Genomic DNA, 24,135 nt, shown 5'->3' with positions numbered 1-24,135 from the left:
TTGGTTGACTTTAAAAGCAATATGTCAGCTAAGTCAGAGACCTGGCAATAAGCTAAACATAACCTTGGCCTGGAAACCGTCAAAGCACTTGTTCAGGTTGTGATTTAGTGTGACTTTCCTGTTCAAGAAAGAAAAGAAAATCTGTCTAAGATGGGTTACAGGGGGTGAAATGACTGCACCTCTTGGCTCTTGGTTGTCTGAGTCTGCATAGCTGCGTAAGGAGATTTGTAAAATGCCGTTTATTTCAAAGTTTCATCAATTAGACAACTCTATTTCCATAAACTCACCACTGGGTCAGTTTGAAAAAGCAGAAACAACATCAGTTGTTTCAAAGAGAGTGTATGTTGCAGAAGGTGAGAGTGTGACAAGGAGATAAAGAAGAGGCCTGCTTTCGAATGTAATCCAAGTTTCATATAGTCCCTTCGTAGAGGTGAAGTGGGCAGAAAAATGGAAAGAGGGAGGGACTGAGGGAAGGAAGGGAGGCAGAAAGGAGCTGTGTTTATAAGGACTGTAAATTCTTGGCTGGTGAGGGACATCTTTTACTGTCCTCCTGAGGGGCAGGAAGTCATGGGCTTGGGATGTACAGATACACTCTCCATGCAAACATGATAGTCAGTTTTGGAGGACACCACATTGACTTACATTCATTGCCTGGAGGCTACAGTGATACGTTAGGATGTTGGAAATTATATCTCGTTTTTTTTTTTCCAGTCACAGGTAATTGCCCCTAATCGGCTTGTGATCGGTGTGAAATATATAAATAAAGACATCTCATTTTCCAACCTGCTGGAAATTCTGTGACAACTCAAGCCACTCCAGGCTATCAGACACCAGGATATGGGGGGGGGGGGGGGGGGGTGACGGTGGCTTACACTAAAAAAGACAGCAGCCGTTCATCAAAAAATACAATACACTAAAAAGGTGACAGATCACAGACAGCACTGCTACAATAAAAGCACAGAGGTCAAACTGTAGACATGAAAGCAGGCTAAATTAAGCCTGGTTTTTCCAATTATTCCTCATGTCAGCTGCCATGTATGTCTTTTTATGACCATGTGAGTTTTGGTCATGTCATATCATGTCATGTGAAACAATGGTGAAGTGTGTGACCCCTCGATGCTGATCATCCATTCACTGTGAACTCCAGATTACATGCTTTATGTAGTCTTGGGGATCTATCTACCTACCCACCTACCCACCCACCCATCCATTCATCCATCCACATGCATTCTTCATGACATTGTGGGTGATTATGAGACTTCTGCAGTTTCAATAGCCAGAAGTTGTACATGTGTTTTGCTCTAGTTGTATGTGTATATTGGAGGTGTACCAATGTTCCAAATCTGACGTCCAGTCTGGGCTATATGGATATAGTGAATATGATATAATATAATTAAATAAATAATTAACTAATTAACAACATCTAATTATCCTTTCGTGAACCCACTGTTTGACTAGACTTCACCAAGTTATGACCAGCATCCGTTGCAAAACCTGCAAAACCACCATCTTAATATAGGATAGATTTAAAAAAGGCTGGATTACAAAAAAACTACACTGACAAAAATGTGCAAAAAATGTGGACTTTTGAAAAACATGTTAGTCTTTAATTAACAAATTAGCTACTGCACATATACCCTGTGCGATAAAAACATGGCAAATTAAAGCCAGTACATATTTTGGACTGATGAGAAGACTAGGAATCAACATGCGAAAAACACCTAATACTAACTAGCTGAAAGAAAGAAAAGAAAGAAATGTACTGGAGCAGAGGCAAACTGACAGAGACAAGATCAGTCGTCCAATTGAACAGCAACGTTGAGTGACAACAACCTTAGCTCACCTTAAAGGACATGCACTGACAATCATAGTTTTATACTAATGTTTGTGCAGCATTTGTTCTCAGGACACTCATAGACATAATGTGCCACTTATTAACCCTAAAAACGAGGTGACAGAATGTCAGAATGTCCTCACTCCCTGTGGTTTATATGTTTTTTTGGTCCTCACAAAGCCATGCAACACACACACACACCTCAGCATGAGAGCCCTCTACTGGAGTTCATTGATTGTGACTGAAGGACCTTCACAGTGAAAATTGCATTTAGTGATGAAAAAGACTTTGGCCCTCACACGCATACACACTTTTCCAAGACGAGGCCCATGTACACATAAAAAGCGGGGATATTATCACCATAGAGGAGAAGAGAGAAGAGAAGCATGCTAACCAGATGTTCGAGTGAAGAACTACAAGGAGTCCACTTGAAAATATTGCACACATTGTATATGATTGTATTCATGCGTGTGCAAAAACACACCAAACACCTCGTACCACCTCCTGTCACACCCCACTTTTCAGAAATCAACCTTGTTACTTCTTGCACTTTACCATTCCCTCCTAGGGCTCTGATTGGCTCAAATGGCTCCACAGGAATCGATTTGCTAGACTGGCACACGGCTCCTGAATCCAAACCAAGTGCAAAAAAAACATGATTTTTTTTTCCCTCCCTAAAGTTCTCTTTAGCCCCTGTTTATGATATTTCCATTCAGAACACGCTTCACAACAGGGTACAGGCTCTAATGTTTGCCCACCCAAACAACGAGGGGATTTTTGGGGGGGGGGGGGGGGGGGGGGAGAGAAGAAAGTGTTATTGTCACTGAGAATGGAGGGACAGCGGAGACTGGAAAACACACTCATGAAGTACGTAGGCTACATAAGGGCACACGAGTGACAGCGGGCACAACTACAAAACACATCTCACCTCAGCCTTTTCCTGCTTACGCAAGCTGCCAGTATTGTGCGTGTGTGTACATACCTGTATTTAATACTTCTTTAGGATTTATTTAATGCTATAAACACTGACCTTATCAGGACCAGCAGTCCTCATTTCTGAGGAACATTTAAGCATGAGCTGGTTATGGTTTTAAGTTAGGGGATAATACTTTGTTTAGGCTGACTAAATGAATGGAAGTCAAAGAGAGTCCTTAAAAGAACAACTGTGCAAACCTGTGTGTGTGTGTGTGTGTGTGTGTGTGTGTGTGTGTGTGTGTGTGTGTGTGTGTGTGTGTGTGTGCGTGTGTGTCATGGAGAGATGGAAGAGGTGGGCAGCAGACCAAAGCCATCCATCTAAAGAAGCCAATAGTGCACAGCATAAGCTATAGGCTTCACAGCCACTTCACACACAAAAAAAAATCACCAACACACACTATGTGGTGCCCTTGTAGGGGTTACAGCTCTGAGGGTGTAAAGATGGCGGACCCCAGAGCCATCAATCTTTACCCAGCAGCTTAGCTTGACCTACCCTCTGACACAGACACACACACACACTCTCTATACGGTATCCAGTAAACTTGGATATACTGACCCCACATATACAAAGCCGCCCAGTTTCAACACACAAGCACAGAACAGAAACCAAGTTGCCCATGCAGCCGCCCCTCCTCACTTTTCTTCTTTTCTCACTCTATTGTCCTCGCACTCACTCTCCATATTTATCTCCGCCTCACAGACACCTGCTACTGTATGCGTCGCGCTAAATGACTGGCGCCTCTCAAATTGATAGCGATCGCGAGGCAACCAATTAACAGCCAACTTAAAAAGGGAGAATGACCATTGATTTTCATTCTCATAAGCAGTGAATTGTAGCAAGGCCTCGTGCACATGCAGGAGCTCTGACTGTAAGACAAAAGGATTGGGCTGAAAATACAATACGAGGTGCTGGCCAGTCAATAGTCTGAGCCGAAAGATGAATTAAAATGCACATGGAGGAGATAAATAGAGAGATAATGAGATAACTGTCAAATAAATGATGTATAATTGTGATTATTATTATAATAATAAATAAGGAAGTGTTAGGTGATAGTACTCCTTATGGCTTCAAATGCATATTCAACTGATGGAAACCATGCAAGTTTGGAAAAACAAATAAAAAACCCATCTAAGTTGCCCTTGAGTTCAGAATTATTTTTGTCAGACTTGCACTACAAAGTGTTCACATGTCAAAATATTGAATTATTAGGATTATGAAGCTTGATATTTCATTTGTAAAAACAAAATCAATGAATGCATTTTAAAATATGGTGCTAAAGTCTCTAGGCAAACAACACTAATGCCATGAGTGATACCATTGACTATAGTATCTGCAGCTACATGAAGGCTAATATGTCTATTTTTTGGATTGGACATCCTGTAAAGTGGAAAAAATAAATAAATGCAGTAATGCAATAATAAATAAGTGCACTTGTATCGCTTGTACTATAACTCTGAAGGTGGGATCACACTGAAGAGTAGATGCAAGCAATACTATACATAATAATATAATGCACCGTTTTTGAAAGCAAAACATTGCTTTGTGTTCAGTATGAATGCACCATTACAGCCGTTTGCCCTATTGTCCCTCAGCAACACCTACCAGGCGGCGTTGCCATGGTCACTGTCGTCGAGGTGACAGAGCAGCTCCAGGGTTTGAGGGTTGTGGGCGGTGTCGTCAGGTGACTCGTGGCTACCTGTGTCCCAGTCGGTGGGCATCCGCCATACTGCCGCGCAGGAAATCACTCTGCTGTCACTGGCTGGAGAAGGACAACACACACACACACACACAACTTCATTTACAGCGCGTGTGTGTTCACACATACGTTCGTACACTCCCTTGATATCTACATCCCGAATTTGTTATTTTGGCACATGCAAACCAGAGCCAGAGCTGCTAATTGGAACCAGTGGTGTAAATGTAAAAGTGATACAGTAATTGGAATAAAAGTTTGAGGCTGGAGGGCAAAACTTAACAGAGAGAGAGAGAGAAAGCAGAAAGAGTGAGAGAGCAAACAGAGAGAGCAAAAGAGCCTAATTTCTTTTTGGTGTAGCTATTGACAGTGTGTGGGCAGGCGTTGGGCAATGAAACACTGGCGTTAGGCCTATTTGTCAAATTAAAAAGCAACGTGGTGTGAGTCCACAGGCTCTGAGTGGTTTTAGACAACCTTGCATTTGAAGAATGTGGGCAAGCAATCATCTTGAACAAAAGCCCTATATACCCACATGGTTGCGCGCTGGTGGGAGGTGGTGCGGACGCACTGTAGCAATGCAGTCGTGTGCATTTGTGAGCGTGGATGTTTGAATGTGCACCGTATACAGTACACTTGATGTGTGCACGTGTGTGTGAGTGTGAGTGTGTGTGGTGTGTGTGCAGCAGTGCGTAGTCCCAGACTCAGCCTGGTCTGGAATGGCTGTCATTGTGTGAACTCAAGCATGTAGGAATCACCTGACAGGGGACAAGAGACAGAGGGGGAGAAAAGAGGGGGAGAGGGTGATGAGGGCGGCGCGGGAGTACTGTCCTGACTTATACTGTGTAGAAATAAAAGTGCATGTAGTTTATCTCGGTTTCCTCCAGTAGACAAACAGGAAATCAGAATATATTGCCACTAGGGGGCACTGGTTGAAAAAAATAACTCTTGTTGCCACTTGGTTCTTGTCTGTTGCTACTGTATACTTGTGCAGACCCTGATTATTTGTACTTTAACCACAATAGGGCTGCAAATAATGATTATTTTCTAGATATCGTCATGGGGGTGGAGTATGTTGCGGCGGCCCGGCACGTGCATGTTTCTAAATTTTTTCTCTTTACATAAATACAGAAATATCCTTTCCCTGGTATATGGTGAGGGTCGCATCAGCGCATTTCAGCACCTTAGTACTGAACAGCTCCGTCTGCACTGTCCCACGAAAGAGCAGACGGAGCTGTTCAGTACCAAGGTGCTGAAATGCGCCGATGCGACCCTCATATGTCGTCCAAAATTTGACAATAAAGTAAAAAAATAAAATTGCAGTCCAAAATTTGACCAAAAATTCATACTATAATATGTCGTCCAAAAAAATGCTTTGTCCAAAATTGGACAAAAAAGCCATACAATAGTATGTCGTCCAAAAATTTATAAAAACGTCAAAAACCACCACAAAATCCTCTTGAACAAGCTTGATTATCAAAATAGTGGGCGATTAATTTATTGATTGATTAATAATCAATACATTGAATAATTGTTGTAGCTATAAACCACAACTCTACAAACAAGTCGGTGATTGCTTTACATAATAGCACATTTGCTGTCATGCTTGAAATATCTCAATCTATCACAAATGTGGCAACTCCAAAGGTTTTTCATTGGTTTCAGGTCTGCTGAGCGAGAAAGTCACTGAAGAACACTTAGCTAATTTTCATTTTCACGAAAGCAGTTTGAGACGACTTTTGCGTTGTGACATGCTACATTATCACACTGGAAATTAGTCATTAGAGGACAGTAAATTATAGCCATAAAGGGATGCACATGGTCAGCATCAACGCCCAGATAGGCTCTGGCATTTAAACCAAGATTGATTGGTATTAAGGGACCAAAAGAAACCACGAAAACACTCTCCACACCATTTCCCTTTCGGCAGCCTGTGTTTTCACATCATTCTGGAACATTATCGTTACAGTATTTATGGAAGAAGAAACAAAAAAAAAAACACAAGTTGTTGTTTTTCACAGTGAACTCAGACATTAGTAAGAGGAAAAAGCAAAACAAATGTGCTCACTAATGAAGTGAGCACCATGTACTGTCCAAATCTTTCACATTTTTGTGAGCAATCATACAAAATAACTGGTAAAACAAGACTCACAGTAAAAAGATATGGCCTACAATTTTTCAAACTATGATTATAAGAAAAAATGTCTTATATGAGGATCAAAACTGTATTTTTTTTAGCACTGTGTAGCACTTCCACTGACAACCACAGGTTAGAGATTTGTCACTGTATACTACAGTGCAAGTAAAGGTACTAGTAAGGCTGGGAAATCCAGGTGATTCATGAATTAAATATAGTGCAGACAGTAATTACTTTTTAATTTCAACAGTGATGACTTTGAAGACTTGGACCTTTGATAAGCTAAAGACCTCTAGTCATCGCCACAAAGCTAACCCAAAGAATTATCATAAGTGAAGAATTAACACGTATAGACACCAAATCAGCCTTAAAAAGTATCAGTTTCAGAGATATGCAGTTGCATTTGTTCATTCAAAGCGATGGTCGTGTATGCTTATATTAACTGAGGATTATGGGTGTGAGAAAACACTGTTTATCTAGCGCTGGACCTTTAAAGCTGGTTCTCAGTATTGCTCCAGTACTGATGAGAACACAAAGATTGCTTTTGCATCATTGTAAACCAAGCTGTCTTTAATTATCTTAGTTTTTAACTTGATAAAAGTAGATTATTTTAGTATTGTCACTTTATTAAAAGTGTTTGATCGCAATAATTTAGAAAAAATCTGTAAAATAACGGTATTTTTCTGCAGAACTCTTAGCGTTGTCTCTTAATTAAAAGTGTTTGATTGTAATAATTTAACAAAAATCTGTAAAATAACGGTATTTTTCTGCAGAGCATTTAATGAAAATTTATGTAAAAGTTATGTTTTTGGTCTTTATTTGAAGTAGGATATTTTACTTGAATATTATGGTTTTTGTTTGGCAGCTGTAGCTGCCAGTAATTTACAGTTTTTAGATTATTTTCTGGTTTTAACTGTTAAAAACAGACAAAACCTGACATAAAGGCACACATGAGAAACATGTCACCTTCAAGGCCTCTGTTTTTTGCCCGTCTGTGACTTTTCAGCTGCTATTATTATCCATGGCCATGTAGGCCATCATGTCCACACATTAGTATTGATCCTATCAGTGTCTGAACATGACGTGTCACACGGCTGCTACTATCAGACATGCAAAGAGGGGTCATCTGTTAATGACTATGAGCAATTACATGTTCTAAGCTAAAGTCTATAAGGCCAAGTGACGGAAAGGAAATAAATATACATATGCAGACTTACAGTATGCAAGAAAAAGAGAGACAAAGAAACAATGATGCATCAAGAGGCAGATAATGGAGGCAGAGCCATACGGAAACAGTGGGACTCACTTTTGTTGTAGCAGGTGGTAAGCACAGCCTTATCTGCAGGACTGGCGCCAATGTGCCATATCTCCCCAGCTTGGTGCAGAAGGACATTCTTATTAATGATGTTATTCTCATCATCAAAGTCAATGATGTGGATCTAGAAGTAACAGAGAGGCAGAGAGACAGACACAGTGAGGGAAAGAGAGAGATGTGTGTGTTGAGGATGAAGCTGGAGCTGCGCGTGCACCTCCTTCCACAGACGAACCAACAGTTCAAAGCTTCACTCACTCCTCTGATTCCCTCCAAAAAAATAAAATAAAATAGAGGGTTCCTCTTTTAATATGACAGTAAATATAATTTCACGTCAGGCGTCGCTTTGGTTCCCCCCGTCCCTGCCCCCATCGGCTTCACACAGCAGAAGATTTTTCATCTTGATTTGGCCTTTAAAGTGTCAATTAAGGCACTTTAAGAAGTCGCATTTGATTCCCATGAGCTCTGCGTGTGACAGGTTGGGGGAGGAAAAGAACACAACGCAGTTTTTGTTTTTTAAAGACAAATTGCCCGATTTAATCAAACTGAGCATGGGGCACACTCTCCAAGACATTGTTTTTGTGTACTTTTCCACGTTTCTTGTGAAACTGTTTGCCGTTTTAGTTTTGACGAGCAGAAATAGAGAGCTGTTGAAAACGATGACACAGTTACTGGCGATCACTTCCACGACCATCGATTCTTATCTAACACTCGTGAATGAGACGCTTCATTGACACTTATTTTTCCCGTTTTAGCTCGACCTCATCACAGAAATCCTTGTCCTTACTCTCATTCGTGGCACATTTCTGAAACTAAAACAACTGCAGAGAAGAGAACCAGCTTCTTGTCGCCGATCGGTCGCATAGTACGAGGCTTTAGCTGTGTTAGTGTGAACGCAGATGACTTCTGATATGCTGATCTGGAAACAAATTAGTTAGTCGGGATGTAGCCTAACTCCGATGTTAATTCTCTGTATAATACACGAGTGGGTGTGAGTGCATAAAGTTGGAGCTGGGAAGTCTGTCTTAGCATAAACAATGAAGGCAGAAGGAAATTGCTTGCCTAGCTCAGACTTAAAGGGAAAAGTGTTAAAGAAAGCAATAAAAATACAATTTCAAAAAATAAAAAAAAGTAATGTACAGATTATGCTTTAGCAGTTACGTCTCTGAAGTGTGGCTCTCCTTGGTATAATAAAAAAAAAAAGTTGCAGGGACGTCTTACAAGGGCGAAAAGTATATGGTTTCCATTGAAAGCACAGTCACAGCTGAACCGAGGTGAGCCTGTCAACAAGTGCTAAATTAAAGGATTCTAAACTGTACTAAGAAACATTTCAATGATGAAAATCTGAGGTGGAAAAAAAAAAAAATCCTTCAAGTACAACAAGTGTTTGGACAATGATCTTGAACATTAAATCAAACTCTAAACACTATTTTTTTACGGTACACATTTTCAATGTTTTTTTTTTGTTTTTTTCTCACATATTCGGAATTCATTTGGATTTGGAAGACGCAAAAGATAAACGCCAGGAGACGGTCACAGTCACACCGACATCTCTTCGTAACACTCGACTATAAATCCTTTTATGGAGGTGCAGCTCCTTGACCTGCAGTAACGCTGAGGCCTTGACTGCACTTGAAAACACAATTAACAGCTGCGAAGTCTTCATTGCAGCTTAGTTGAACAAACAGGTACAAACTTTTATACATAAAGTTAATGGAAAACTCCTCCATGAGCTCTTTTCATTAGATGGAAATCTATTCAATGAGGGCCCTCGACTGCACGCAGTTCAGGGCCCGTAATGCCGTAAAACAGTGAGGGCCTCAAGGTTTGATCAGACAATATATCGCCGTTTCTCCCGTATGAGAGACACTTACAGCACCTCAGGAGACCGTTAATGGGGTCGCACTGGACAATAACTCCTGCGAGGCATTTCCACTCCCCTCGCCTGTACTATTTTAACAGGCAGAACAAGAGGATGAAAGGAGGAGGCGTGAGGAGGAGGAGGAGGAAGAGAAGAGCATTGGAGCAGCAGCATCCTTCAGCTTTTTCAAAGTCAGCTAGGCAGCTATTAACCTTGGGTTGGACTGCATCGAGCAAAAAATTATTACGCAAAGTTATAATTTTATGGTAGTGGAGGAGCGGTACAAATAAATTCAGGCTGGCGGGACAGGGTAATTGGAAGGACTAGTAATAGGGTCCCCCCAAATGAACTCAGGTGTGAGGGGAGAAAGAAGTTCAAACCCTCCTCCCCCGAGTGATTTATCCGCCATTCCTCCAGGCTCCGGGAGTGACTCATAGCCTTCAGCCACTTGGGCAGCCTGCCCAGTGCTGTTAATTATGTGCCGATGGCGGGATGAATCGAGGCAGGAAGGTGGAGACGAGGGAGACGAAGACAGGGTAAGAGAGGGATAAAGCCAGGCTGGCTCGTAGCCCCCACTTAAAGCGTCTCTCCTCTAAAGCTCTTGAGCCGCACAGATGACAGCGAGCAGGGTGGAGGAGACGCATGCGGGTGAGAGGTGCCAAGCGCGGGCGCTTTATCTCGTTAGCAGCCTTAAATGCCACGCCGACGCTTCCTCCGATCTGTCATTCCAACTATTGGTCTCTAAGGGATTTGAGAGGTGCACGGCGAGTTAAGAGAGGCATTTTAAACCTGCAATATGCTTAATGGGAGGTGTAGAGGCCAGCAGGCTTATGGTACAGCAGAAGCTATCAGGGCTGAAATGTCAATCTAAAACCCATTTTTCATATTGTGAGTTCAAAACTCAGGCAAACTGAACTAACCAGCAAACTTCATCGGAGCTTCGTGATTATCGGAAAATAAAAAATCAGAGCGCGCCGACTTAACCGAGGAGTCGTCCCAAACAGAGAAAATGAAAAATGTTCCCCATTAGGCTTTACAGCTTTGGCTGTAATCTGACACTGGCATTAGAAAATAAAGCACAAGTCAATACAGATATTTTCCTAAGTTTTGTTTCTGAACATATACAGCGACTTATGAAATATTGGCATTTTCTTTTGTATATGTTTGGTTGAGCCAAGTCTGAAGTACAATGAGGCCAAATCTGTACTGGACACAGTCTGTCTGTTCGCAACATAGCTCGAAAAGTCACGGACGGATTTGAAATTGAATTGAATTGAAATTTTAAGGAAATGTCCACAATGGGCTGCCTTGGCGGAGGTCTGCGCTCTCCGAGTGTTCCTAGTCTTCTTCTTCCGGCTTTTTCTTTGTGAATGGGTTCATTTTTTAAATCCTGTCCTCCCTGGTCACTCCCAACGAAAATATCAGCACCTTCAGTCCTGCCAACCTCCAGCTCCGCCTACTGTCTCTAAGCTAAGTTGATTATAATAATCATGGCGCCTGTGTGTATTATTTCAAAGTTTTGTTGGTGATGCTTGAGAAACCCGCAAAAGTGCATTTTGGAAAGACACAAAAAAAAAACAAGGTATTTCCTTCTCTTGCTGTGCATGTGCAATGCCTGACCAAGTGAGATTGTTATACTGATGGCTCATTTACCAGCAAGAAAGCACTACACATTCATAATGGACATTAGCGATGCTACCAGTCACAATTTAGCAATACAGAAGACACATGTGGTGAATGCGAGGGCAAAGTGTGCAGGCAAAACAATAAAATAGTTAGATGAATTGATATTGATATTGAGTATTGCACTGGCCCATCTGTACAGGGGAAGTGATCAGAGAGCACAATCCTCCGCTAAAGAGTCTCAGTTTCCAACAGTGTCAATACACTTCATCATGAAACCCTAATAATCTCTTCTTTGGGCCATAAGCTACATCCTCTGAAAATGAAATCAATATCTGTTGTTAACTTTTCACTGCTACTCACAAACAGACAAACAATGGAGAAAAGAATACATAACCTCCTCGGTGAAGGTAATAATCGCACAGATCGACTGGGACGCATTGTCACTATTCCCAAAAAGCACTGTATCTACACTAGACTTGGACTGGACTTTGTCTGCGGTGCCAGTTTTCACACTGGAGTCTGCCAGAAAATTGACTTGTTTCTATCCATGCACAAATCTCTCTCTCTCTCTCTCTCTCTCACACACACACACACTTTCATCCTTCTTTCCCTCTTGCTCTCCGAGAGCTAATTATTTCTCCCCCCATTTAGAGCCAACTGTTTCTGTCATCTGTCTCTTTAATGACCTGTGCATGCAAGTATGCATGCAAGTGAGCGCACACTCTCACTCTTTCTCCCACATGCACAGACACACAATGATGAGGAAAGCGATATTAATTATAAATCAACAAATAATATAACAACTCTTGATAATTGATTAACCATTTTATTAGCGAACAAACTACTTGATTAATCAATTAGTCTATTGTCAGAAGAGCAATCTGAATGTGCACTACTTCAAGAAATAAGCAAGAATCTAACAGGGATGATCTTGGTCTGTATTTTTTTTTTTTTTTTTACCCAATCTATGCTCCCTTATTTGAAATTTAGAAGTGAATGGGATACAATGGTTCATGCATTTAACATTTAACATATATTTCACAGCGAAGCCAAATCTGTTTGCCTGTATTCTGAGAGAGGGTATTTGTGACTTTATTGCACCGTGTCAGTGTACTGTACTTTCTGTAATTCTATATTTTATTTTTAATTACTGTAAAATCACCTACAAACCATATGGAATGCAGCTTTTCATTTTAGAGACTTCTTATCTCTTCTTATGATGCTGGCAAAATTACTGTACAAACTGCAAAACTGAAAATCCAACCATGCAACTGTAACTGAAACCTTGGGATTGTTGGTGAACTTGTATTAAACTAATGTGCAATACATTTCTGAAACACAAACATCTTGTAAACGCACACGCATCATCTGATTATGGGGAAAAAGGCTATCAGCAACATTAGCAAGAAATCTGGAAAACAATTGCAACATACACATTTTTAGAGGGATGCAGCGATGGCTGCCACTTTTTAAATGCCGTTAACTCTCATTTGATAAAGATATATAACACCATTTTTCATTTACCTGCATACCTATTTTTTAAAAAATGTCCTTGTATGGTCTTTTCCAGCTGTGTTATGTGTCTCTAAAGAAGACACCACACAGTCAACAGTAGGATATCGATTGTCTGCAGCTGCTCCTTAAAAAAAAGCCTCCTCCAGTTCATCAGGATTTCTCATGAATGTCATATCTGTCATGCACTATGTCATTACCTGGTTGTCAAATTTTAGTGACTGTGTGCCCACAAGAAACCGAATGGCATCTGTCTCAGCTGTCTGGGAAGTCAGTGCCCGAGCCTGCAAAGTAAATACAACAGCACATGTCAGTCCCAGTCCATTCACATGAATGAATGGAACAGAATTCGGTGAAACGTTAAAACATATATTAATAGAAATATTAATTAAACCAGACGGTGCAATGATATCACTGTGTGACAATAGAATAGAATAGAATAGAATAGAATAGAAAATAGCTAACGTTAGCTGCCAGCCAGGGAAATGGCGTAATTTTAACGTGTACCTGAAATTCGAGTCCATAAATGACAGGAGCGTCGTCCTCCATTTTATGTTCGTTGGGAGATGGAACGCTTGTCCGTATCCTTATAAAACAAAAACGTCGCCTTTCGTTTAAAACATGTAAAACATGATGACTTCTATCGGTCTGTGCAAAACACAACACAGTAGCTTCACTTCCGCGATTTCAAATATGGAGAAAAGCGAATCGTGTGGTTGAAATGCGCAATTGTGGTCCTGGAACGTTGCTTACGCAATTTATACTACGCAGAAGAAGTTAGGAATACCAAAAACCAGGGCTGTAGGAAGTGTGTCCACTGTGGCGCACCGTACTTGAAGATTTCCTTGCGGAAGCCTGAGCTGTCAGTCAGCAGCAAGGTAAGACAACATAAACATAGTTACGTTTCCGATTGTATTTGTCGGTTGTCACTGCGTGTCGATGTGAATAACACATGTTGTATGCTGTATGCTGTATGCTGCGTGCTTCTGAAGCGCTGTCAGTGAATGACGTATTCAACGTTTGCAAACAGCTGCTTAGCTGAGTTAGCTATTGATAGCCCACCGGCTAATGTAGCAATAGCAAGATAGCATCAAACAGATAACACCCGTGCTACTAATTAACGGCTCGTTTGTTACAAAACTACGCTTCAAGTGAACCGAGCAGAGCAGAAACCTTCTTTATAGGTCGGTGGCAGCAATGAGGGGTTTCAAATAATTATGTGTGTGGTTACAATGATGACAGGAAGTGACTAAGATGCTGTATGGAGCTATGTTAGTCATTGTTGATGATATTTGGAGCTATGCAAGTCATTGTTGATGATATTTGGAAATATTAAATCAACACAGGGTCAGTAAGCAGCAACATATTATACATGTAATTTGTCTACCACGTAAATAATTTCACATTTAGGTCAAATTAAGTGAGAGCTGCTGTTTTGAATTATATATGGCACTTTGAATTACATATTGATTTGATGTGTGCAGGTTGGCACTGATGAATATTTGCAGTTTCTTCTTTGTTCCCAGCAGGCACACATTAGTATTGATTAAGAAGTTAGCACAAGACAGAAATGTGTATGCTTACAAGTATCAAGTAATTAAACTGCAGCTGGTTGTGACTACTTCATTTATATTAAGTATAATATAATTTCAATAATTTCAACTTTGATTTTGGACTGAAGGTTATTCCAGGACCAGGGCACTTGAATCTGACCTGAGATTCTAACTTTTATAATGACAGCATGGAAGCACTTATTGTGTTTTTATTTCCTAGAGCAGCATGATGGACAGCGAAGAGGCTCCTGCTCAGCGGCCAGTCACCTTGGACATCACAGTGGAGGATGTAAGTAAGGATGCTCCAGACTCTCTGGAGCCGTCCTCCAGCCAGACCCCCTCCAGAGATAATGTTCTGTGCCAGGAAGACAGCATCGACCTGGGTGGGGAGTTTGTCACCCCTCAGGAGGTTAGCAGTGCCACGCCCTCAGAGAGCCTGCTGGACAAGCTCAATGACCAGATGATGGAGAGCGTCTTGATTTCTGACTCGCCTAATAACAGTGAGGAGAATGATGTGGCTCCAATTGACTCTTTTCTAGATGGAGAGGAGGATGAGAACACAGGAGAGACTTCAGGAGACCAAGAGGAACACGGTGAAACTGCACAGATTACAACAGATATTAACGTTTCAGAGGAGGCACAGGAGAAAGGCAGTTCTGAAGGGGATGTAGAGGAGGTCACAAAGACACAGATATACACACAAGAACAAATCAGCATTTCTTTTTCAACTGAAGGAGATGAACAAAGTCCATTTGATCTCAAAAGTGATGAAACCGCACCTCAGGCAATCACAGGGAGTCCCCCAAAAGACAGGCCTGTGCCAGTGTGCACCATATTCAGCCAAGGCACCCAGCCGAAGTCTCTGGTGCCTGACGGCTTCCAGCCCACCCTCATCAAGTCCCCAAGCTTTAGTATGGGGAGTGGTGGGGGAGGTGATGAGGGAGTGACCCCCAGCAAGCTTACAGTCCCTCTCATGTGTCAGCCAAGTCCCAGTCTCAGTAAGTTCTTCACTGACAATGGACAGGCCAATCCAGCTTCAGACTTCTTTGATTCCTTTACTGCCCCCTCCTCCTTTATCTCTGTTTCCAACCCCAATGCAGAAATTCCCCCTGGCACCAGCCCTGTACCCATAGCCCCTACTCCTGATCGCCAGCTCTCCACATCCTCATCCGTTTCCTCTGCTGCAGGGCCCTTGGACTCAGGCAGTCCCAAACTTACTACATTTTTTATCCCCGAAACTACCACCGAGGCTCAACCACCCCCACCTCAAATAGCCTCAGCGCCAGCTCAAGCCCCCACCTCCTCCCCAGCCACTCGGCCACAGCCGTTCAACCAGCTCCAAGCTGTATTTTCTGGCAACGACGACCCGTTTGCAACAGCGCTGAGCCTGAGCGAGGTCGACAGGCGTCATGATGCCTGGCTGCCATCAGATGACACCGGGAAGGTGTTGATCTCTGTAGCCACTCAGCAGTACAGCCCATCCTACGTAGAGAGCAACAAACTCACCATGCCTGGACTCAAGTTTGACAACCTGCAGGTAGGACAATCAGTAAAATACATTACAAAGCCCTAAGAGGATATTTTCCTTCAGCATGTCTGTACCCTTTAAGCTGATTAAACTTGCCCAACTTTTACTGCTTACAAAGCAATCACGTGATCTCACTTAAACCAACATAGTCATTTGACACATGCAGTTAGATCTAATGTGTAAAGTAATGTGAGTTCAACAGGTTTCACCTGCATCAAACCTCTGCTGTGAATGCTTGTGCCACAGTTTTCATTTCATTACACACATACTATTCATATACACACGCATATCTAATCTAACACAGAAAGCCAGCCCTTGAAAGGGCCTAACCTCAGAATATTTTCCAATTTTGCTTGATTAAACAATCCTATCGTTCCTCAGAGTTTTTGCAGACCAAGCACATTCTGTGTCTTGTTTGCACACATTTCCCACACTTTTGCAATAATTGCACAAACGTAATCTCCCATAGGCTTCACCAGAAGGTCTTGATTTACTTAACTAATCTGAAATATCTGTCTTCTTTTGTCTGGAACAGAAAGGCAGTGGTTTGTGTGTTTTTTAGTCGGCAGTCTTCCTCTTTCTCTGGCACAATAGTGTGGTAACAGTTATCTGTAAACATACAGTCGCGTCACATTCTCTGTCTGTGGTCCTTCTACACTCAGAATCACAAACATCCTCCAAGCTTAACAGTAACATTTGTCTGTAATAACAACCTTGATGAAGCATCAATTTGCTTCTTTATTCAGTTGAATCTTATGGCGAATGTCCACCTCCCAGCTCAGATTGTTTTCATTATCCTATTTGGATGTGTTTGAATGGCTGCTTGAATAAATGAATAAAAATCACAGATTTTCTGTCATCTTGGTGTTTTTTTTCCCCAATAACAGGCTGTTTTCAACAAACAAATTAGATCCACTCTGAAGCTGGATTAAAGATAGTATTTTACGCAAGCTGGTTTTTGCCGAGTTTTCCACAAGGCTGGTTATTGTCTTTACAATAAAATAACAATACGATCTTAAAGGAAAACTTTTATATACAGTAGCTCTTCAGACTCGGTTAATGAAATGAGAAGGCCAAATTGTTACGAGCATTTGACCTGGGACTGACGAGCTGACCTCCATTCATGGATGACAATAGTTGAGAGGGCACACATCAGGTCAATAAATCAGCTGTTTAAAGGCCTTAAAGGTGAGCAGGGTAATGAGGGGTGATGTGGTCCCTGTCTCTTTCTCAGTGATGAGTTCAACAGCAGAGTTTGAAGTGCAAGTCCTAGATGTCTAGTGCAAATTGTTGAAAATCAGCACTTGATTCGATTAATCCTGTCAAGTCATGACCTGATATAGTGAAATCTTGCAGTGTAAATACCAGCATGACGACTCTAAAGGCACTTTCTGCATTCTATTGTGTGTCCTTTTTAGCAGTATGTTGAGCTCTAATGTTTTCTGATGCAGGGCGATGCTGTGAAAGACCTAATGCTGCGTTTCCTCGGAGAGCAGGCGGCCACGAAGCGTCAAGTCCTCACCGCCAACTCCGTGGAGCAATCCTTCACAGGCCTCAAAGAGCTCATCGTAAGTTACTTACTCTGCCTTCTGTGCGTTTGTTATTCAGAAAATGAATGGAGGGGAAAAACGGACATGTAGCATGCTGCAGACTTATCAGTTTAGCGTTGGTGTTATATTTGTGAGATGTGCATGCAGTATAAACAGCCTGCTAGCTTGGCAGTTTATTCGGGTCCCTGGAAATGGCAGTTGACAAAATAATCACCCCTCATGGTCTCCTTACGTGCTTTGTGCTGGGGCTTCAGACCTTGTCAAAACATCCTCATCAGCACATGAATTTCGCTTAGTTGTCATGTTGGACATTTTCATTGTTCTCAACATCTGTAGTTCCATGACAACAGGGCTGCCTTTATCTCCCTATGAAGATCATACATATAATATGGTTGGAAGCACCTAAGTTGGGTTTAAGAGTTTCTTAAGGTTTCTTAACATGTTCTGTTCTTCTTAGCATCATCTAAAAATCAATTCTAAAATGAACCATCAGACAATGAAGTTGACATAAAACAGGGGGCCATGTGTTTGGCCTTAGGATGTTTGTTAAAAAGCAAGCAGCTGCATTTTGAACCAGCTGGAGGCGTGGAAGGGAAGAAGGGCCAAGACCAACGTAAAGTGCATTACAGTAGTCAAGCCTTGAGCTAATAAAAGCGTCGATTGCCGTTTCCAAATCTTGTTGCTTGGTTAAGAAAGAGCTTTACTTTGGCCAAAAGGCCTCTGTCACTTGATATTCTCCCGTTTACCCTAATTTAAATGGAGGGAATTTTGTGAGAGCCGCTAGTTTTAATATGACTGATACATATTGCTCTGATTACCATGTAATTAAATTCATGCGCAGTGAACTCTGGCAGCTTGAAACTGACACCGGAGACGTTGAGTTTAGCAGAAACGTCTCCTGCCACCATGGCAGTGTAAACACACCGAGTCATGTGACGTTCTGAGCTCTATTGTGTAATCCAATGCTGCATTTGAAAATATATCGATATAACTTTAAAAAAGTGGGTGTACCAGGTACCTAAGGCACTCACCGTCTGCTGTAGATATAGTCAATGATGGCATATTCTGCCATGAAATGTTCCACAATTGATCTTAAGTACAGCAACTAAAAAGCCGCCCATTTTTGTGCATGTGCAGCCGGTGCTTTCTAAGAGCAGTGCATCTTTTTTTCTCCAGGTAAAAGGCAAAACCACTGGTTTTACCTCCAACTTCACATCCTGTTGTGTTTGCAGCTTGTCTGACCTTCTAATAATCACTGTTTCCACTGTAAGTGTTTTGTGGTCGGATCTCATAGCTGACAATCGTTGGTCTTCTTTGTCTTCATCTTGTATTTTTTTTTCTTCTTCCAGTGAACTCTTCTTTTTTTTTTTTGCATGACTGTGCCGTTTCACCTCATTCCCTCTCCCTTCTCCCATCTCTCCGTCTATTCTCTCCAGCCGCCATGCCTTCGCTCCATCATAAGTTCTGACCCACAAATGACCCTGAGAGACAGTTGTTATTTAAAACATATGCACAGCAGCAGCAGACAGTGTGATGTGGGGGGGGGAGGAGGGAGAAGAAGAGGTGGTGGTGGGGTGGAGTGGAGTGAGGAGGTGGAGATCCACTCAGCTCACAAGTTCTTTTCCTCCTGCTGTGCTTATGTATTATGCATGGAATTGCTGTGCATATTTCAAGGGCCTTCTGGACTCGGTGTATATACACATTCTAGGTGGTACTTTCAGCTTGCATTCAACTGCACTATATGGTGTGTGTGTGTGTGTGTGTGTATGTGTGTTTGCCAGTTGGTGTCGGTGACTCCCTGGAGTAAGGAGGAAGACAGTGAGCCAGAAAGGTAGCGTAGACCTACAGGAGAGATGTAATGGCACGACTAGCATAAAGAAATGGAAAACTACAGTGTGCTGTGTGAGTGTGGGGTCAAGGAAGCCTTGGAGGGCTACACCTTACCCTTGGCTCACACACAGGCAGAGTTGTAAAAACTCATTTTGGATTTATATTTTTGTGATTGAGTAATATAATCAAAAAAACTAGCAACTTATGAATCACAGAAAAAAAAAGAAGTTTGATTTATGATTATTTAGTTTGTCCCATTACTTTTGGTCCCCTAAAAAGTGGGAGGCACATATAGAAAGTGTTGTAATTCCTACACCGTTCACCTGATTTGGATGTAAATACCCTGAAATTAAAGCTGAAAGTGTGCATTTAAGGCACATCTTGTTTGTTTCCATTGTAGTGGTGTATAGAGCCAAAAAGAAGAGAATTGTGTCCCAATATAACCCTAAGTTATTTGCGTGTTCATGACTTTAAAATTTATCTGCCGGGTAATTTACTCTTTCAAGCAAACACTTTATGTGCACAGGTGTCATATATCCTGTACGTGTGATTGCATTCTCGAGCACAAGCGTGTGTGAAACACATTTCCGGTGCGTCCGTATTTGTCGTCAACTATGATTATCCCTTATCGTGTGTGACCTTTTTCTTGGATGACACCAATAGTCTTTTCATAGAGCGTCATTCTGCTGTGTGTGTGACATCCTTCAGTGTGTGTGTGTGTGTGTTTGTTGCAGGGCTTTGCTATGAGCAGGCAGAATGAGTCATGCTGCAGAGCCAGAGTGTGACTATACTCATTGCCACCGCACACACACACACACGCGCACATACACGCCGCCTCTGTTCATACGTGCAGACACACACATGTCCACAGACGTGATGATGAATGGCAACACATGCTAAATGCTCTCATAATACACCGAGTATCTGCATTTTTCACTCGCTCTGTTTTTTCTCTTTCTGCCTCTTTGTACGTGTCCCTCTCCCCTCATATGATGAATGTGGACACCACTCAGTCTCTGTAGGGGAGCTGCCATTACACAGACAGAAACACACTCACTGCCTCTTTCTCTCTGATCAGTCTTCACGCAGAGAGAGGGTGTTTTTTTCACAGACGGTCTGTAACACTGCAGCACGCTGCTGAGAAGCATTAATAGAAATACTGTATTCGCAATACGTCTTTGTTAAAATCCAGGTCCACAGCTCCCTGGCCTCTGCTTTTTTTGTGTTATTTTAAAGTTTGATGTTAGAATCATTACACATCTGTTACTTCTGGAGCTGCAGCTGGAGATTCTTTTTATGAATGATCTCGTCTCCAACTCTGTCTATATTATTTTACTCAGCCTTGAAACACACAGAACACAGAAAGTGCTTGATATGTTTCCTTGATAAATTATTATTCATTATCATAACTGCTGTCAGTAAAAAGTGTCTTTTTTTTTTTAAGCAGTGTCCTTACCTTAGCTCAAGTTTTCCAACACTTGAAATCCATACAAATCAGTATTTCTTTTGAAGGTAACCTACCATTTCATTCATCGCCTTTTAATGACGTGATTTGCTTTGGGGAGCTGCTGCTGCTGTTATACATTGGGTTTGCCTTTAGAAATCACCATACATAATAACCTTTTAACCTAAAATGTCAAGCATCTTCAGTGTGAAGCCACAGATCTGGTGGCCCTGCAAAAAAAGCCTTGTTGAAAGAAATGGATGAAACGTGCAACAGAAAATTCATTGACAAGCTGTTCAGTGGAGCTGGGAGCTCTCAGATGAAAACTGAGGCATATACGGTACATAGTGGCAGAGAGAGCTCTCCTATAGTTGCAGAAATTACATGCTGTGCATTTAAGCCTGAAGTCATTTCAGGAGTAGCTGTGCATATATATACATACATACATATGTATATATATATACATATATATGTACTGCATATAAATATATATATATGTGTATATATAATATATATTTATATATGTATGTATATGTATATATATATATATGTGTATGTGTGTTTATATGTGTATATGTATGTATAATTTATATATATATGTGTGTTTATGTGAAAGTGAAGTGAAATTAAGAGTAACACAACAATGGCAGACTCATTACATGTGTTGCTTTTTCTGCATCTAAATTGAGTATGAGTATTAAGACTTTGTTCCCCTAATTTACATCAGGTTTTGCACAATTCTGTGATTATTCAGCAAATTTACGTTTAGATGAGCCAACGTTATAATCTGATTAAACAGCAAGCTAGTTTACGGTTCTTTTGGCTTACTTGACAGCGTTGTTCTGTCACCATCGCAAAATTGAAAAAAATAAGTGGTAATAACAAGCAACGGTTAGAAAATACCCGTTTATTAAGGTCGGATGTTCTGTGAGTTGACCTTGGTTGGTGATCCTCTCCTCTATTTCTCCCCTTTGTCTTCCCCATGACCTCTGCCCCCTCTCCTGCCTGGTGATGTGGTGTGGTCAGCAGTGGGCTAATCTCTGCCTCAGCACCACCCAGGGCTGGCCTCATCTGTCTCTCTCATTAGCACACACACACACACACACACACACACACACACACACACACACACACACACACACACACACACACACATCTCCTGCTACCCGTCCTTCCCTTCTTCTCCTTCATCTCTGTCTCTCTCTCTGTTCCCTCTGTACTATCCACCGGAGACTCTCTATTTCCTCCCACAGCATGATGCTGCCTGGGCCTGGGGCCAGCTCATGTGTGTGTGAGAGAGAGAGTGAGTGAGTGGGGAATTGAATACGTGAGAGAGATCGACAGAGAGAGAGAGACCTACCTTGGCTAGGTCAGACAGACGCACCCTATAATCACTGCAACATCCCAGCTGCTGCATTGCACTTTGATATCATTGCTGTAACCTTTACTTGTCATTATCCTAACCTTTTTTACATAGCTGTCATTCCTGCCATCAGTGACTCTGGCTAGATGAGGTCTGGATAATGCACCATCAGCTTTTGGAGTGGTGAAGGGCATGTTTAAGCCTTTGTGGTTACTGTTGTCATCTGGCTCTGTTTATGATGGGTGCAGCTGTTGGTAGCAGGTATGTTTTATATGTGTTTGTTAGGTTAACCTACCCCCTCAAAAAAAAGACAATTTAATTTACTCCTTCCCCATTGCCAGTTTATATATGCGTATATGTATATATATGCGTATATGTATATATACGCATATACATATACACATAAATATACACACATATACATATATACATATGTATGTATATATATGTATATATATATGTGTATATATATATATATGTGTGTATGTATGTATATATATACATATATATGTTTATGTGTATGTATGTATATATATATATATACAGTATATTACTTCAGTCCCTTTTTTTATTATTCCCAACAGCATCAACTTTTAGAACCTAGCTTGAACCGATACGGATACTTCTGTGGCCAAGCTGATACCGGTTTATGGATGACTGTTACACTTTATAATGTTTTATTTTTCCCTCAGCTAATTAAATATAACAGTTTAATAAGAAATTGCACACAATTGCCTCCCTTAAAAAAACCTGTAGTCCGTCTCTAATCTGCATCTTGTCTCCTCAGTGCGATTTACACTTATTTGAATAAAAATAATGTACAATATAAATAATAAATACATTTAATTTTGTCAGAAGTGTAATTTAAGTTTTAATGCACTATTTTAAGCAATATTTAATTAGTGTCTTGGAAAATATATAACAAAGGTGCTTGCAAAAATTGTCTAACTTGAGCCAGCATGAACTCTAAATCGAGCAAGGGGAAATTGCCATGCTCACCTGGATGTCCTGTTTCCTGTACCCATGTCTCATGTTCTACCTATTCAATAGTCAACAAAAGCCAGGTTCATGGGTGTTTATGAGTTTTCTGACCAGTGGGAAAAGGGGCTTTAGAAACACTAACATAGAGTAAATTCTCCTGCTACAGACCGCTGAACACCGGAATATGTTGAGCATTTTTACCGATATATCATAGTTGTTGTCGGGGCATTTCAAATAACTATTGGCACTGGAGGAAAAGTCTAAGGATCATTAAGTTGATTGATTTCATAATCGCAGCACTGTGGATGTCTGCAAAACTGTGGCTATTTATCTCGTAGTGCATCTCAACCAAAGTTCTACCCTTATCTTGCTGATGATGGAACTGGAGTCCTGTATGCAGGCATTTTTTTGCATTTCTGCCATGCATATTGGCCAGTCCAGGTTTGGGAAATACTGCTAAACATGTTTCAACGTTTTCTGGACCAAGTACTCGATTAATTGATTAAATAGTCGACAGATTAATCAATCATGAGAATCATCGTTAGTTTAAGCCCTACTGTAAACAGCGTCTTTGTATGTTGTAAACTATTAAGTGTCACCCCTCTGTATTCACATTCGGCTATGTCTGTTTCAACAAACATCTTAACATCTTAAGCATGAAACATAAACATTGAGACATGGACCACATAGCCAGTGCCTTTTGTAAAGCAGTGTTTCCACCAAAGGAACTCAATTGAAGCACTGGGTGTTTTCTTGTTCCCTTTTTGCCCCTAAAATGACCCTGCTCAGGGGTTCATACACTAAGAAACACTATATGGACAAAAGTATTTGGCCATACCTTTGAAATGTTGAATTCAGGTGTTTCAATTAAAACGGGCTAGGCCCATTATCTCCAATAAAGGACAATGTTGATGCTTTCAGCATACCAAGACATTTTG

At 41.2% G+C, this 24,135-nt stretch overlaps 2 protein-coding genes across 3 annotated transcripts in view; one reads left to right on the top strand and one right to left on the bottom strand.

The window, feature by feature from the left end:
• eipr1 (EARP complex and GARP complex interacting protein 1) overlaps positions 1-13,588 on the bottom strand; it is an 88,179-nt gene extending 74,591 nt beyond the window's left edge. For both annotated transcript variants that reach the window (XM_083908140.1, XM_083908139.1), the window contains exons 1-4: positions 13,456-13,588; positions 13,149-13,232; positions 7,944-8,076; positions 4,413-4,569 (exon numbers count right to left, since the gene is read on the bottom strand). In XM_083908140.1, coding sequence (XP_083764266.1) covers positions 4,413-4,569; positions 7,944-8,076; positions 13,149-13,232; positions 13,456-13,497 — 416 coding nt within the window. In that variant the 5' untranslated portion in view covers positions 13,498-13,588. The remainder of the gene's footprint in view (positions 1-4,412; positions 4,570-7,943; positions 8,077-13,148; positions 13,233-13,455) is intronic.
• Positions 13,589-14,727: 1,139 nt separating this feature from the next.
• The window catches only part of trappc12 (trafficking protein particle complex subunit 12), a gene marked incomplete at its 5' end in the record, with an annotated part of 29,177 nt that continues 19,769 nt past the window's right edge, over positions 14,728-24,135 (top strand). Inside the window, 2 exons of the mRNA XM_083908216.1 lie at positions 14,728-16,038; positions 17,481-17,597. Of these exons, the coding sequence (XP_083764342.1) occupies positions 14,728-16,038; positions 17,481-17,597 (1,428 nt within the window). The remainder of the gene's footprint in view (positions 16,039-17,480; positions 17,598-24,135) is intronic.

This window comes from Microchirus variegatus (genome assembly GCF_963457635.1).
Source record: "Microchirus variegatus genome assembly, chromosome: 21".
In the NCBI taxonomy this organism is placed as follows: Eukaryota; Metazoa; Chordata; class Actinopteri; order Pleuronectiformes; family Soleidae; genus Microchirus; species Microchirus variegatus.
Note: the sequence above shows the minus strand (reverse complement) of the source record. Positions and strands in the feature narration are given on the sequence as shown.